General features: G+C 39.5%; 1 protein-coding gene across 1 annotated transcript in view; it reads right to left on the bottom strand.

Moving 5' to 3' along the window:
* The window catches only part of ZCCHC14 (zinc finger, CCHC domain containing 14), a 46,919-nt gene that overhangs the window by 4,373 nt on the left and 26,176 nt on the right, over positions 1-16,370 (bottom strand). Inside the window, exons 3-9 of the mRNA XM_010076782.1 lie at positions 8,752-8,825; positions 5,914-5,985; positions 5,594-5,703; positions 3,943-4,037; positions 3,798-3,852; positions 2,094-2,367; positions 701-792 (exon numbers count right to left, since the gene is read on the bottom strand). Coding sequence (XP_010075084.1) covers positions 701-792; positions 2,094-2,367; positions 3,798-3,852; positions 3,943-4,037; positions 5,594-5,703; positions 5,914-5,985; positions 8,752-8,825 — 772 coding nt within the window. The remainder of the gene's footprint in view (positions 1-700; positions 793-2,093; positions 2,368-3,797; positions 3,853-3,942; positions 4,038-5,593; positions 5,704-5,913; positions 5,986-8,751; positions 8,826-16,370) is intronic.

The raw sequence follows: 16,370 nt of genomic DNA, 5'->3' as shown, positions 1-16,370 counted from the left end.
CAGTCAGCAGAGGCTCGCGCGCGGAGGGGGCGCGGGCGCCGGCCCCTGCCACAGCTGCCTTGGGTCACCGTGGGACACCCAGGAGGCTCTCAGAGCGGCTGTGCTCCATCCGCACTGACTGGAAGCCAAAACATTGTCAGGTCTTATGAAGAATAAGTCCTGCTGGGCATCCTGATTTTCTGTGTGCATCACCTGAGCTTGCAAACCTATAGCTCAGTGGCTTGCTTGCCTGATTCCCCTCCATGCCATGAATCTCAGGTAGGTCACAACCCCAAAATCGAAACGGGCTTTGCACATCTGCTTCACAATCCCTATTCTAGAAGTTTAAATAATCCCTCAGCAACAGTGTGTGTCTTGTGTAAATTATTTCAAAAACACCCTCCTCCTCAAAGAGACATTTAGGTTATGACGGGGCTGACATATCCTTTTAAAAGGGAGTTCACAAATTCTTTGTACTTAGTTATCCTTACCTCAACCCTGAACAGGCAACAGGAAACCAGTCAGTACTAAATTTTATCTAGCAAGCCCCCATTTCAAGAGCTTTTCAAAGTAACCAACACAACTGCAGAAGAAGGGAGATAAGCATTATCCATATTTGGAGGTGGGAGTCCTGGTAGGTTTATGGTCTGGGAAGCAAGGACCATTGTACAACTTGCATTAAATATTACATGAAGAAGACAGTTCCCCCCCACACACTTACTTCTCCAACTCTAGCTGGGTCTTGAGCTTCTTCTTTGCTCCCATGGTGAGGGATTCAAACTTATTCAGATCTTCCTCAGTTAGACTCAGAAACTTGAAAAGAAAAAATGTGTGTTTAGTTTTACAGCCTGAAATATTATTTACCTTTTCAGTAAAGATCAGCTCTGAAAGGCAACTTTAAAGCCATTTTTTAATGTACGTTAATTCAACTAAACTCCCTCCTCCCGTTTTAAATTATAGAATCAGCATAGACTAAAAGTGTGGGGGACTGTCATGAAAGAAAGAACACCTGTAGATTAAATGTGAGTAGGTGTGTGCTTATATTAACTATGAAGTCATTCGTGTCCATAGTAAAACAGAACTTTATGCTATGAATGAGTTTAAGGATGTTTCTCTTCAAAATCACTCTAGTTATCCTACTTGTGTCATTTAACACAGAAATCCATGTGCAGTCATCAGCTTAATTGAAAATATACTCAAAAATTCAATTTTATAATAAAATATAGACACAGAATATGGAAATAAAATATATATATTTATGATATAATGTAATGAAAATTAAAGCCAGCAAAGTATTCATAATAATACCTGCTTTTTAAAAACACACTAGGATATGCACAGTTTTGCTAGTTTATTAAAGAAAAAAAACACTATGTATTTCCCCTCACATATTGAAGAAAATAAAATCAGAAGACTCTGGTGAAGCCACCCCAGTTAGACCTGGCTCAACCTAAGCACTCAGTCCACTGGAGGGCGTTGAAGGCTAAAAGACAGTAAGAGGACATGAATTTTACAGATGGAGCTGGGTAAATGCTGTAAAAGTGTTCCATTTAGGTAAAATCCAGCACACATAGGTATCATTCGTGACTCTTACTATGCAAATATGTCCACGATTATTTTTTCCTCAAGAATTTCTGCAGAAAACAAACACCTCACATTCACTTGGAGGTACGTACACACGCTAATGTTCATGTTAGAAGTCTCTGTGAATCTATTCTTTAAAATGAGGGTAACAAAATATTTTGGGATAAAAATCGATCAAGAAGTAGAAATTTTAAAAATCAACAAATTTTAGTTATTTACTGCACATCAAAGGGATAAATAGGGAGCCAAAGCAGAGCTCCTAAGACAGCATGCACGTTGGATCTTCAAGCACTCAGTGAAGAATTCTGAAACAGGCGGCAGCTGTCGAACAGCCCAGGCCCCGGACACAACACCGATCAAAAATAGAAAGAAGGTTTTCATTAAAATATTATTGCTTCAAGAGAGTGCAACCCTTCACAGCATTTGCCAATAACTTCTGTAGTTCTCAGTGCAGATGTTCGCAGCCTCTCTCTCTGCACTAGAGAGTATCAGGATAATTTAAATACAACTTTCTTCATCGACTGCCCTACCTTCTCCATCGTGAGCTGTTTGAAGACAGGGTAGTATTTGTGCAACCGCAGTTTCCTGAGCCAGTCTAAGATCCCGTTTTGCTCCTGTGTCTGAGGGGTCTGTGGACTGGAAGACATTAACATGGGTGAAGAAGAGGTGTCCATCTGGGCGCGATAGGCCAGCGATGAGCCAGTACCTCCTGCGTGGGAACAGTGGGGTAGTGCAACCGGAGCAGCAGCCGAGTGCTGAACGTGATTCTGAGAAGACTGAATGCCAGCCACTCCGCATATAGGTCTGCAAAATAGTAACGTAATTTCATTTAGCACGTTGAATCTGAGTCACCCAGAGCTCAGCTACTACAGCTATCCAAATCTACCACTTCCAGGATTTCGGGTAAAACTGATCCAAGTTACAAATTTGTACCTATGCTGCTCAAAGGCACAATAAAGCAGTGCAGTTTATGGCAAATAGTAAGCCTTATCCTCAACTTAAGCAGAATTTTCCTTCTATAATCACAGATAATACATGTTCTGCTACCTCTTTGTGATTTAAAAAAAGTTTAGGCTGTGGTTCGGTTTTGCATTATTAAAAAGAAGCCCAAATATAATCCTGTGGATTTTTTTTTTTTTTTACGGAAGTGGCAAAATAACCCAAAATATTGGCTCCTTGGAGGGTTCTGGTTTTTGTTAGAGAAAATGAAATTGCCTCATAAGAGAATGAGTTCCGAGTTTGTTAAATTCTAACAAAAGGCAAGAGAATTTCTTTCCTTCTTTTCTCAAGGCTGTCTTGTACCTCCCTTGGAAGAGGTTTCCTTCCTCCCTCTGAAAGGAAAATCCCTGCTGTGCAAGGAAACACTCAAATATGCTGCAGAGAGAAAAAACCCTTTCAGAGATGCTCTAGTCTCCCTTTGCCCATGAAGACTCGTACTAGGGATGACCAGATCTGTGCCTGCAGTTCAGATGATAATTATTCCTTTTAAGTATGTGATCGAGACCATTACGACTTAGCAGTAAGGTGTGGATCACGAAGAAATCACCCACCAGCACAGGTCAACACTGAAGTGTTGATGCCAATTAGTAGTTACAGCTTTAAACATTTTGAGAAATGCTGCTTAGAACGGGTGTTCACAGGTTTTACTGCCAGCAGGAACACTGCAGTTATCTAATCTCATCTCCAGCATAATGCTGGTCAAAAGGTTTCCCTAAATTTCTTAGGAAGAGAGAGCCACTGCTGATTTCATAACTCCCAACGACGAGAGATTCTGTCACAGTGCTAGAAAGTTCGGTCCAATGGTAATTACATTTTACACCCTTTATTTTTGAAGCTGAAGTTGAATTCTACTTTCCATTTCCAGGAATTATATCCTGTTACATCTTGACTTGCAAACTGTTACCGAAGTTTTGTTGTCTTTGCTATCAACTCACTGCAAAACTTTTCTTCAGGCAATTACCCATACTGAGCTTTTGTAGTTACTATTATAAGACGTGTTTTCTTAAGGCATTTAAAGAATGAACCAATGACAACATTAGGAATGTTAGTGCCTCACACCAATGTTCCCATCATCTGCCTGTTTTCAGCAGACCACACACCAAGGCTAGGATTTCTTAAAATCTTCTACAGATGAGTACAAAACTGTAGAAATCCCCAAGGGGAGGCAGATAATGGCCTGTGTAATGGGGTTTTAAAACGAACCAGAACAAAGGTAAACAAAATCAGGACTTCACCTTCCAGATGTTCCCAGCGTAGTTCCTACTTTATAAAGGGAGGGGTTGCCAGGATCTAAAAACAGGGAATAGACGTTACAAACGGCATCAAGTTTGTTAAAAGTACATCAGTACAAAAAATTCATTTAACTTTACTCAAACTTACTTGAACTCTGAAGTTGCTGTGAAGGAGATGAAGTGCTGAAGAACTTTCTAACATGGTCATTTTTCACCACATGGGAAGGTAATGGTGCCAAATACCTGCATGTTCATCAAAAGCAAACAAACCCCCCCATTCTGTTATGTTTGATTTGCAGCTGCCTATGCAACCATGATTGTACATGAAATTTTGAAATTGAATTTGAAATTTTGAAACTAAAAGACCTTACAAATTACTAACACCACGCAATTCTGAATCAAAGTAGACGTGAAATGCACAAATATTCTTATCCTTAATACTACTTAAACATTTTACCATTGCATTGCTTTCGCTCTGTTCAGTGGTTCAGTAAAGATGCTTAAGTTAGGAACACTGAACACATAAGGCAGAAAATGTTCAAATATAAACTTGAGAATTTCCTTTCAAATTCATGAACCTGAAGAGCACAAAATATAGATGTGTCAGTTATTTAATTTTCTCCTCTTTGAGATAAACAGCAGATGCAGAGTCTGGCAGTGTAGTGGCTGTAAAACTTCTGTCACATTTTCCCTGGGATTGCTGGGCTTCTTTGGGGGGAAAAAATGGTAAACTCCTAAAACTTTGTAACATATAAAGTGTGTTCTACCAACATGACTAAACTTCTTGTTGTCACACAAACTCGACTGCCTTTTGCCAGGTCTTCTATAGATTTGAAAACATACAGAAAATTCTTTAAAAAAGAGAGCATTTGACCATATCTTTGTCATTTTTAAAAAGTCGTTGAGTAAAAAATAATTCAGCTATACACACTAATGTGCTTTCCACCTCGAAAAATCACGGTTCATTCCTGAATTTTTCAAGTATGTAGCATTTAACAAAGCAGCTCCTTTCTCTGCTTCAAAGATACAACTGTTGCTGTGTAAACGCCGATTGCTGCTCTATTAACCTAGATTTGTAGAGACTGTTGCTAGCTAAACAGCAGCAGCAGCATTCTCTCTTCTACCCTCCCTAATTCTTGTCAAGAGGCTCTGATCCTCAAAGCACAGAAGGGACTGTTTGAAATGTTAACGCTGTTTGCCATGAAAAATAATCTAGGCATGCACCTGCTGGCTCTCGCTCTGGAAAAACAATATCCACCCTGGCTCTGCCAAGGGTGGACAGAAGTCTGTCTGGATTTAGGGTAAATAGGTGTTTAGCAGGAGATCCACCAAAAGTCAATTGGTATTTTAAAATGTCATTTAACACTTTGCACAGATAAAGACAGTAGTAGCTGAAAATAGTTTTAGGCCCTCAATTTTTCCTAGCAAAAATATTTCAGTATGGATTATTCAGGTAACTATTTTTTTTTTGGTGTTTTTTTTAAAGCCGTTTTGGCTATTTTTTGAGCCCAAATCAAGCTTCTGCAAAGCCAATGATCCCTCGATTTGTTTTGAAGAAGGAATGAGGAAACATCAGTTCTCCAGGAAGCTTAATACAGATTATTATTACCATATGTATTTCTGAAGAAAGTATGCCTGAAAAATTCTTATGCACTGAAATTAGTAGAACATCAAGAAATAATGCTTTAGGATCAGGCTCAAATTTTTTGAAATTAATTTAGAATATAAACATAATATTTCTATTTCCTGTTTCTTTCTTCCACTTGGTGAAAAAAGCCACGCGTCAAATCCCAGCATACCTAAGGTCCGATTCCATGTCCATGTGGTTCCGTTCTAGGTAAAATGAATCTGGACCAGCTAGGCAAGGAATGAATTTCTCCAAGTTTTCTTCTGGATACAGCTGAGACAGCTAAAGGCGGAGAATTTTACAAATACCAAGAGAAAAGACGACTTGTTACTCATATGAGATTCAAGGCACAGAAATTTCTAAGTCAAACATTTACTGAAATTCAATCTATCTGTATTATCTCAGTACATTTCAAAAAATGTCATTGAAGAAAATTACATATAGAGACAAAACATCTCTCTGTTTTCAAAGGATTTTTCATATCGCCTTTACCTTTGAAATAAATTCAGTCACTTCAGCGGAAGATTTGGTTACCAACGTCACTGAAGAATCAGACCACAGGACCTTAGGAAGTAAAAAGTAAAAAAGTTAAACTTTTATTTAGGAAGTAAAAAGTTTAGTAACTAATAGTCAGGGATTTAAGTCTGGCTCCAAAAGATCAATAATAGGTATCAAATGTCCCCACAGACCGCAAGAAAGTTTGTAAAGCGTGACATCAGTAAGGAATTTTTTTTTTTTTTTTGCGCACAAGTAACTATTACTCAGTCCTCCCTCGCTGCCCGATTCTCGCTGTTATTATACTTCACAACTACTCTGACTGCTTAAAAAAGCACTTCATAGTTTACACAGCCATCGCATGCTGCAGACATCCAGTATTAAGAAACAGACTACTAAGTAATGGAAATTTTTTTTTCTTATTAAAGCAAACAGCTGGTTTGCAGAATCCGCTGTACCATATGAACAGCACAACAGTGCCTATTTATAATTAATCAACTCCATGTGCCGTGCAAAGCTGAAGATGGCAGCGAATCACCCCACTGCAAAAAAAGGCAAGACCCTAGAAATGAAACCTGCTGTTACTGCCCTACCTACGCTCTTTGGACACCATCTAATATGCCCTAGAAAAAGGAAAGAGCTCGGGATCTCTTCCCGTACGCTTTCTGCATTAAGTCATTACATTCGTAGGTACAAAGGCATTTATTGGTTGGTCAGTGATTAGCTGAACTGAGCCAAAAGTCAGGATTTCTCGGCACGAAGACCATCAGCATGAGACTTAAGGTATCTATCCAAGGCGTTTGGACGGCGTACGGATCTTCAGCAGTTCTATAGGGGAAGAAGCTGCTTTTAGGCATTTAAGAATCAGGAGGCCATCTTCTCACATGACACCAGTTTCAATGACAACTGAAAACATAACACAAAGTTTTTCCAGCCATCAGAATGCTGCCAAAAAGACTGGTGAGAGTATTTCAAAATATATTACATAATGGAGGAATTTCCTCTCTGCAGAGCTGTTACACAAAAAGTTAAGGGGGGGGGGGAAAGAAGAGAAAGAAGACTTAAGCAGTTTCTGGTTTTACAAAGCCTGTGGGGTTTTTTGTTTGTTTTTAAAAGTTCATGATAAATTAATCCTTTTTTTTTAAATTAACGAGAAATTTCAGAAAATACAGGAGAAATTTCTTTTCTTTTTTTGTAATAACCCAACATTTGTTATGACTTATGTTTTGCTAACTTGTTACAATTTTCAGTGCTTATAAAACAATAATGTGAACTGTAAACGCAGGGGACAAGGCATTGCCAAGCGATGCTGAAAACACTGAGCTGCTCTATCTATTGACCTTCTATTCCCAAGCTACTGCACAAAGCATTTAATAGTTGGGTTTCTAACCCAGCAAACAGCAATTTATTAGCTCAGCTAGGCTATTCACTGTTCTTTCAGTTACAAGCTGTCAAGTGAAATACTGGTAGAAGTAATTTATGGTATTTATAGAAAAAATTGTAATAGGAAAAGATGTTTCAAACGATACTGATATGTCACTGAAGTCCAGACAAGTGTATACTTCATAAAGATTTTTAGAACCCCTTGAAAAAAATCCTTTCTAATATTGATGACATTTAGAACAATCATGGGATTGGGAAAATTCAGAACATTAGCCATGAATCAAGTCATGCAGAGGTTAACACTCAACATCACAAGAAGATGCTGAATTGATGCTCTGGCTTGGGTGGTAGTTGCAAAGAATAACTTTCCCTTTTCGGGAAAAGTTGTAGATAATTTAAATTCTGCTGTCCATTTTCTTTCGGGTTCTCTTTTTCTCACCAACTGTTTGGCTCCGTTGCCTCATTAAATAAACCAAAGACATTTTCTGGGCTTTGCATTCTGAATTTTGGAATACGTTGTTCAGACTAGCTGGGAGAAAAGCAGTTTGCCATTCTTCCTCGCCAGCACCCAGAATCCAATCTCCACTATTAACACCAGGTTTCACAGAAGGAAGTCATCCCTCCACAGAAATTGTGAGCAACGCCTGAACCTCCAAAAGCTGTGTGAAAACAGGGGGGAAGCCACTTCTCCAGCAGCTTGCGGCTAACCACTCTCATTCCAAAGAAACTATTCTCACTTCCAGTTTGAATTGGTCAGACAGCGGTTCCTGTTATGCCTTTTTCTGATAGTTTAACTCCCCCTTTACCATAAAAAATTTTCTTCCCTTTGAAAATGCTTTTAGATGATATTTTGAAAGTGCTTTTAGATGCTACTTTCAGTCACATTCTTTAAGTGTCTCACTACATGGCGTTTTTCTCCATCCTGGAATTATTTCCATAGCTATTTTCTGTACCGTTCAACACCCCTTTTAAAACCAGTAACGCCTGAACCATATGCCACAGTCTGACACTCCCCTTGATGCTGAATACAAAGATAATTGACCATCCTCCCTCTTCTCCCACATGTGCAGCACTGCCCTAGGAGTCTAAAGTCTCATTTGTCCAAATGAAGACTTAAAATTCTTTCTAGCTTCTACATCCCAGCGCATAGATACCCATTCGGTAAGTGTGGCATGATTTTTTTCCCCTAAATACACACTTTGCCACAGCCTGCTGCATTAGAGTGAATATTTTTATCTCACCTGCGCCCCACTCTGCATTATCCACACATGTTCATCAACAGCAATTTATGACTATTTCCAAACCACTGATTAAAAAATATGACTCCCATCTATCCGCAACGAGCTCTGGGCCAGTTCCTGGGATCTAAAGATAAGGTTTGAAAATTTAACTGCTCCTTAAGTATTATTCCTCCCTTCTTTCATAGTAAAAAAACCAATCACAAAAACTTACCTCAAAGGAATATTCAACATTTCTTTCATTTTTCTTGTGTGCCAGTCCCTTTAGCTCCACTTTTTCAACACTCACTATGAGAAAACAAAGAGATAAGAAGAATGAGGAGGAGATTCTTAAATGCATGCAAAAGTGATGACTCCTCGGTAGTGCCAGGACTTGCTTTGAGAGCATCCGACGACTTGCAGATCACTAAATGCAAAATTCTTTATTTCTTCATGGCCTTACCATACCACTCATCGGCGTAACAACAGAACGCTACATTAACACGCAGGGATTTATCTTAATAACATCAAGCAGCAAATACCACCCCTCCGAGGGAAAACTGGCGCACAGAGAAACAAAGATGGCCAACGTCTCCATGCTTTCGGGGGCTCATTTGGCACAGAGTTTAGTGGGGTTTTGTTGCCGTGCTGACATGACGACTCCTCCTCGACTGCAGTTTCATGGAATATTTCAGCCTCAGTTACCGCAATTTGAGTGAGTTGTAAGTGAAGACAGGATCCTACTGTGGAAAGGGTTGAGTGACAGACCAGGTCACCGCTTCCATCTCTAAGTATGATATGCAGCTTTAAAAAAAAAAAATCTTACGCATCAGACATTTGATATGCTAAATTCTTGGAGACTTTCCTTTCCCAATACACCATAATCAGAAATTCCACCATGCTAAACTTTATGAAGATTATTCTACTGACTTTCTATTTGTCTTGCAAATTTCTCCTGCCTTTTGACTGCTCGCATGGGGATACACACACAGAATTTTTCTCGTACAAAAACCAATTTACATTGGCTTAAAAATTCAAAAGCAATTCTATCAAAACAAAGTTATTAGAATTTTCCTTCCAAGTGGCAGGTGCTCGAAGGGATGCATGCTGTGTATACTGTGCTTTCACTTGGCAGTTCTAACAAGCAAAACCCAGAGCCCTACCATTTCTTTCTGGGGAATCACCATTTACAAAATATTTACCTGTTTCCAAGACTATTTATAGACTATATTACCTGTAAGGCTCAAATACACCTTTATCACTTATAACTTCCTTGACAAAACAGTCGCATGGAAAAGTCACAGTGACAACAGGAACCTGCTTCCTCAGGCTCACGTCTCCCCATTCCCCACAGTGAGACTTCAGCCAACCCACCCTACTGTCAGTCTGGAGCTTGATTTTCCTCCACCTTAAAACAACCCTCACCTGAAGTCTTTACTGTGGCCTTTTGAAAATTTTTGGTGGGTCCTCCTGTTCATTTAAAAATATGACGACCTAGGTCTTGTCTGTTTTAAAGACCTCTTTGAGTCTTATTTATCTACAGATGAAAATTTTAGAACTGGCAAGTTTTAAATAGATCTACAGATGCTCGTGCTTGTCTTTAAAATACAGAATTCACATTCTTTTAATGATCAACTCTGCAGCTCCTTCTCCCTGTAATTCCCAAATACAACATCAATCTCTGAACTTTTGAATAATGTCAATTCATCACTTACAACTTTCTCCGGCATATTTCTAGAGACTTGCTCCTCTTAAAAGTTCTCAGTGGATTCCTCTCACGCTTCTGAAACGACTTTGCAGTACTACCACGCTGTTACACGGCATGCTGAGCACCAGAGGAAAAAATCTTCTGCGTGCCAGATATCAATGAGCTATCTAGACAGTATGTAGTGGCAGGAAGGTTGACACATGCACATGGTTCAGAGGTTTTTCTGCCATTTTAAGAAAAATCTACCACGGTACACTTATATAAGAGAATTCAGGGCACCCTTAATTGGGATCACAGTTAAAATATGCTGAATATCGATTGAAATTGTATGTACTTCAGAGTCAGAAAGACCTTGTAAAGTGGATATTGAGAGGGAGTATTACCATACTGTTGGTGATGAGCAAGTAACTTGTAGAAAGCCCAGTGTCAATTGCTGCAATGTCTGTGTCTGGAGTAGGACAAAGAAAACCAGAGACACAGAGCCAGTGTTGGTCATTGATAGCAAACCCAGTGTCACTTTACTGGGGCTGTTCTTATCATTGCCATTTCTACAGTATTCAAATACCATCTCTTCTATCTATTCCTTATTCTTCCTCAGTAATCCAAGCAAAACAGGATTACCTATGAACAGACAATAAAGCTATTTCTGTTTTACTACCTGGGTTAATAACAAACGTTAAATCACCTCTTGGATTGTGTTGTGCTGACAGTAACATGACCTTTCTGTGCTCTGAACTTGTTCCGTTAATAAATCTGCTGCAGTGAATTTATCCTCTGGAAAATGATTGCAATTAGCAAAGCGAGCCATTAGGAAGATGCTTCTGCACCGACTGCAGCGATCCTGAACTGAAACTTCTAAGATTAGGTCTGTTCTAGAGCATGAAATATAGTTCACTGTGCAGCAGCAATATGCTTCTAGGGACAACTGACTGGAAAATTTCTCATCTTATACAAAATGCTCCATTAATTTTCTCCCAATGAGCTAATACCGTGAGAAGTATCATCTGTCTAAAAAATGCTAGAGTTCTTGTTTAATTTGTCAAGTTGTATGTTTTTGTTATGTGGGCTCTCGCATACTCTTCATATTATTTAACCCGAGGTTGGTTTTGTTAAAATAGCCTTCCTGAACTTTGTTCACAGCAATCAATCATACAAAACTCAGGAAGAAAAAGGTGCCATCCACCCAGGAGGAGTGACTGGATATTATATTTGCTATCTAACAAATAATAAAGTAAAAAAAAAAAAATTAAAAAATTGTATTTATTCTCAAAAGCATGGGAAATTGCTCAAAGAGCTGACTCACTATCACTATAAATTATTCCATGACCAGAAAAACCTTTGTACAGAATTAAGGACACATGATATTGTTGTCTTTTCAGGATGCTGAATTCAGCAAAACTCAAGCTTCCCAACCCAAGGGATTAAAAAAAAAAAAAAAAAAAGTTCACATTTGTAATTCAGGAGATAGCCATAGCAAGTCTGTCTGCACCACCTTAAATCTGAGCTTTAGGGCTGGAACTCATCCCCAGGTAGTCCAGCTATGCTCTCCACCTTGGGCTTTGTTGTTGTGCACGGGACAGGAACTCCCTGAGCAGGCTGGCAGGGTATCAGTCCTGATACAGGATCTCAGAGACACACCTCTCTCTGCTCCTCTCTCCCAGCACTTCCCTGTACAAGGAGCCAAGAAAAGTGCTTCTATGTGTATGTGCATACATGGACATGCCTCCCTCGCTGCTAGGCTGGCTAAGGTGCACCGGCAGAAGGGCTCAGAAGACTTTTCATCACCTGGGAAAGTAAGGCAGGAGAGTGGAACAGGGGGATGAGATCACAAAGGGGCAGAGAAATACAAAGGAGGGGAGTGCTGTAGGAGAGGCTCCCATCAAGGCTGTGGCACTCTGTTTAACAAGTGGCTTGTGGGATGTGTCAGAAAAGGGCAGAGTACTGGGAGATACCCACACAAACATAAGCATGCCTTTGTGGTTACGAGGAAGCTGATTTTTCAATAGCCGAACCTTTGGCTTTTGCTGAACTCTACTTTGAAATGGCAGCAGTCAGTACAAAACCATCTTCATTCACTCACTGAGATTTGCTGTAATCCCATTTTTTAAAATTGTTTTATTGGCTGCTTTCCTTTAAGCACAAAAGAAAAGCATTCTTCATGTAGCTTTCAACCATACACAGAATTATATCAAGTATGGAAGCTGGCACTTGAAACACTACAGCAGCAAGGCAGTTCCTCTAAGAGGTGGGACTTCCATCCTTTCTCCTTTTCAAACAGCACCTTTATTTTCCCCACTATTGCAAAGTGTCCAGGTAAAACAGATCCAGGGATCATTCAGTTTCTGTTTTCCTGTTCCAGGCTGGGATTTTTACCCATTTGTCATTTGATCAGTGAGTGTTTCTGTGAAGGCACAGCCAACCTCTTCCCTCTCCTCGCCAGCAGGTATTAAACCCTCCGGGTTTCTGGATAACAGCCCCAAAGATCTTGGATCTCCTCCTCCTCCCAAAGTGTCAGGAGCTACATAAAGTGAAAGACCCATTCAAACACTTTAGGATTAGCCGCTCCCAGGAGGTCAGGGTAAAACACGCACTAGATGTGGGCAAGAGCAGAAAAGACATCACGGTTGGAAGCCACCTTAATATCCCCGTGTAGCTTGTGGTTTATTTATAACTTTTGTTTTTTCCAACTTCTGGATCGAGCCCTTGTTAACCAGTAAAAGGACTGAATAGATCACTGTCTCAATCCACACTGAGAATTTTCATGTTCCTTCTGAAAAAGTAAAAAAATCAAGGTAATCAAGTGTTGATTGAAGGCTGGCTCCATTTTAATAATGTCCAACATTCCAGCACTAACCCCATCACTCTAGAATTAAATCAAACATTCACTGCAGCAGTTGTGCTGGGTGAATCAGTGTAATTCATACCAATATGTTTTTCCTTTGTTTCATTAATAGTTTTATACAGTGCTTCTTTTTAAAGCAGTTTTCTTTACCAGAAGACACACACTAGCATCTAGAGCTTTTTTTTTTGTGCAACATGAGATGAAAACTACAAAAAGACTGCAAGCCAGGAACAAATGATGAGAGCTGAGCAATTGGGTTGAAGTGAATGACATTGAAGCTACCAGGAACAATTTACCGCACAGCCTGAAAGAGTGATTTCTACTCCATACCTAGCTATTCCCCTTTTTATTAAACCACTGCACGTAGGTTCAGCTGGTGTGGCGTGTAGCACAGAAACACTCTCCTCCAGCATTCAGGTAGTAAAATCTGAGTGTCATGAGATTGGGTTGATCCTGTGCAGCTCTTGAGACATGGTACTTGACAAAAAAAGCAGAAATGCTACAATTTATTTATTTTCCCTGCTTAAAAATAAGTAGAATTATTTAGTTTGTGTTATACATGAAGCCAAGCATATAATCATAATTGATGTTTCTGGATTAAAAGATTTATTATTTTCATTCATGAAGTCGTGCCTTCACAGAAACAAGCATTCAAACAGAAATAAATCAATTGAATTTTTGCTGAAAAAGTCTACCTACCAAAAGGGAACTCAAAATACTTTCCACATCCTTGTTTACATAGATGTGGTAACCAAAAATGCAACACCAAGACTTTCACATGCCATCTCCTCTTGTTTTTCTGAAAGAAATACTTCAAAAGCAGCATTACTCAATTACTGTTGTCCCTCAGGCATCAGAAGGTAATCTCAAGTGACTGCACAAAAACTGGAAAGAAAACCCACTCAACCCTCAAATCCACCAGTATTTGTATTCCCATCCATCCAGGCAAAAGTGAGGGAAAGCAGGAAAAAGGTTTTGTTAGTGTCAAAGCACATTTATGGTAACAAAGCACATGAAATTACAAAGTTTGTTTTTTTTTTAAACAAAGATCAACTTATCAAGTGAACTGAAGCTGAGAAACTCCTTGTAAGTATCAGCTTAAGAGGGGTTTTTGCCTGTTTTTCAGAAAGCTTCCTGCTCTCACATTTCTGATCTTTTTAAAGCTTTTATCTAGGCTATGATAGAGAATGGGGGGGAAAAAACCCAAAATACACTCTTCTTACCAGCAAATACATTGATCCCCTTCTGCCACAAACACACAAGACTAAGTTTTCTGATCCACTAAATTTATTTTATTTCCCTAGCCTCCTACTTCTTAAAACATAAACCATACTTTAACTGGAATACTGGAGGCCTGAAGAAAACCTGCAGAATCAAATAGTAGGTTTTCAAAGTACATACAGAAGTGGTTGGCCAGAGTCTGTAGGATGAGCAGCTTGTAACAGTTTTGTCATTAAAGCCAAAAAAGAGCTGGCCCTGTTGATGTGTTCCTGAGACTTTTTCAGAGGAAGATTTCACCAGAGGAGTGTCCCCGAAGCTTCACTTTTATCAAAAGCTCAGATGAACTTTCAAACCTGGACTTAAAGGGCTCTGAATCACTAAACACTGAAAGGATGACACAGAAACCATTCCACTTGAACTTTGCTCTATTCAACAACCAGCAAAAGCACACCTTGGATTGTTCCATGACACATTAACTCACCTAAACTATTCCTTTTAAGAGATACCCAACCTGCATCAAAATATTGATGGGCCAGAGTCCAAATAAAATAATAACAGGAGATGCTCGCTGGTATGTAATGTTTGTACTTACAGAAACTGTGCTTCTGGGGAGGGAAAGAACACCAAAAGGCAGGACATAATCTATTCTTAAGATGCAAGGGCATCAAACATTATAAAATTATCAGAGGTCAATCTAACTTAAGTGACAAGTGCAAATCACTCAGCTCCAAGCTTGTCTGAACAGGAAAAATGCTTCCACTCGACAGCTTCAGGACTTTAGTCCTGCCTTTAGAATATTTCCTTAAAAGGGAGGGGAAACAGGCAAGGAAATAAGTGTTCCTTTTTGAAAAGGATGTTATTTTATTACTTCTAGAGAAAGTCAAATAAGGATGAAGCAATTCGCTCTACAGTTCACTACATTGGCTTGTCATGTAAGAACGACCTTTTCTGATTGTTAGCAGTGAAGAGAAGTGACATCTCATTCTCAGGACTCCCCAGACATAGCAGGGTCATTTAAGATATTAACCTGTTTTCATGTAATACAGTGGTTATGGACTGAGAAAACATTGTGTGAAGAGGTGTAACTGGGGCACTGAAGCGATCCCAGAACCTTTATGCAAACATCAAGCTGCTGCTTGCTAAGAAATATTTAAATTGAACCATAAGTTATACAGCATTTACCCTCCCCTTCCAAGAGAGGGCAGAAAAATTGGGGTTGGTGTGAGAGTCCCGTAAGATCTTTGCTTATTCTTCCCCCATCAAGTATCTTCAAAACACTCCATGAAGCCTGACCCATCCCAGGATCAAAGTCTGCATTCCAGGGAGAAGACAACTACATTTACAGTATCTTTGAAACTTAGCAATGACCACAGCAATACAAAAATCATTTCAACACTCTTGGAAAGAAGTCACACATTCACCTGAGAGTCCAAATGGAGCAGTCATTTTCTCGTTACAAATTCTTTAAACCAGGTATCCTGGGGGAATGAATTCTGCCTGGCTAAGACACTCAGGAGACTGGACTAATTACCAGCAGAGCTTTCATTTAGAAAAACAAAGGAGGGAAAATTTATCAGAGGACAAAAAGGAGCCTCTACTTCTTGCCCATTCCTGTGACTGAAGCTGATGAAGCAGTGTCTGTTACAGTATACAACCCAAAAGTTACCGAGCACGTCCTGCTGCTCCCCACATTTCCACTTTTTGGCCCTTACTTCTCTTAAGATTAATAGTTTGTGGTTCCTTAAGAGTCAATGCTAAGATGATCTTCCTTTCTTCCTAAGACGGATGGGTTTGTGGAGAAAAAGGGAGAAAACAGAACTGAAGTTTAAGGCATGCTGGTCTTGTTAGGACAGTGCAGTCCTGTAACAGGGGCTTACCGTCCATTTTTCTGCTGGTATCTCTTAAGACTAGAAGAACAGACAGCAGCTTTTCCAGGGTGTCTGCTTAAAAAGGAAGCTACAGCTGGGAAAAAAAAGCTCATAACCAAAACAGTTTTACTAGTTCACAAGAAAATCTTTTGGCTGGCTGTTGCCTCCATGAAAAACACACAAGATGACATTGGAAATTAAATCTTCATGGACAT

This window comes from Pterocles gutturalis, unplaced genomic scaffold, assembly GCF_000699245.1.
Source record: "Pterocles gutturalis isolate BGI_N339 unplaced genomic scaffold, ASM69924v1 scaffold3883, whole genome shotgun sequence".
Taxonomy (NCBI): domain Eukaryota; kingdom Metazoa; phylum Chordata; class Aves; order Pterocliformes; family Pteroclidae; genus Pterocles; species Pterocles gutturalis.
The sequence above is the reverse complement of the archived record's forward strand: the minus strand, read 5'-3'. Positions and strand labels throughout refer to the sequence as shown.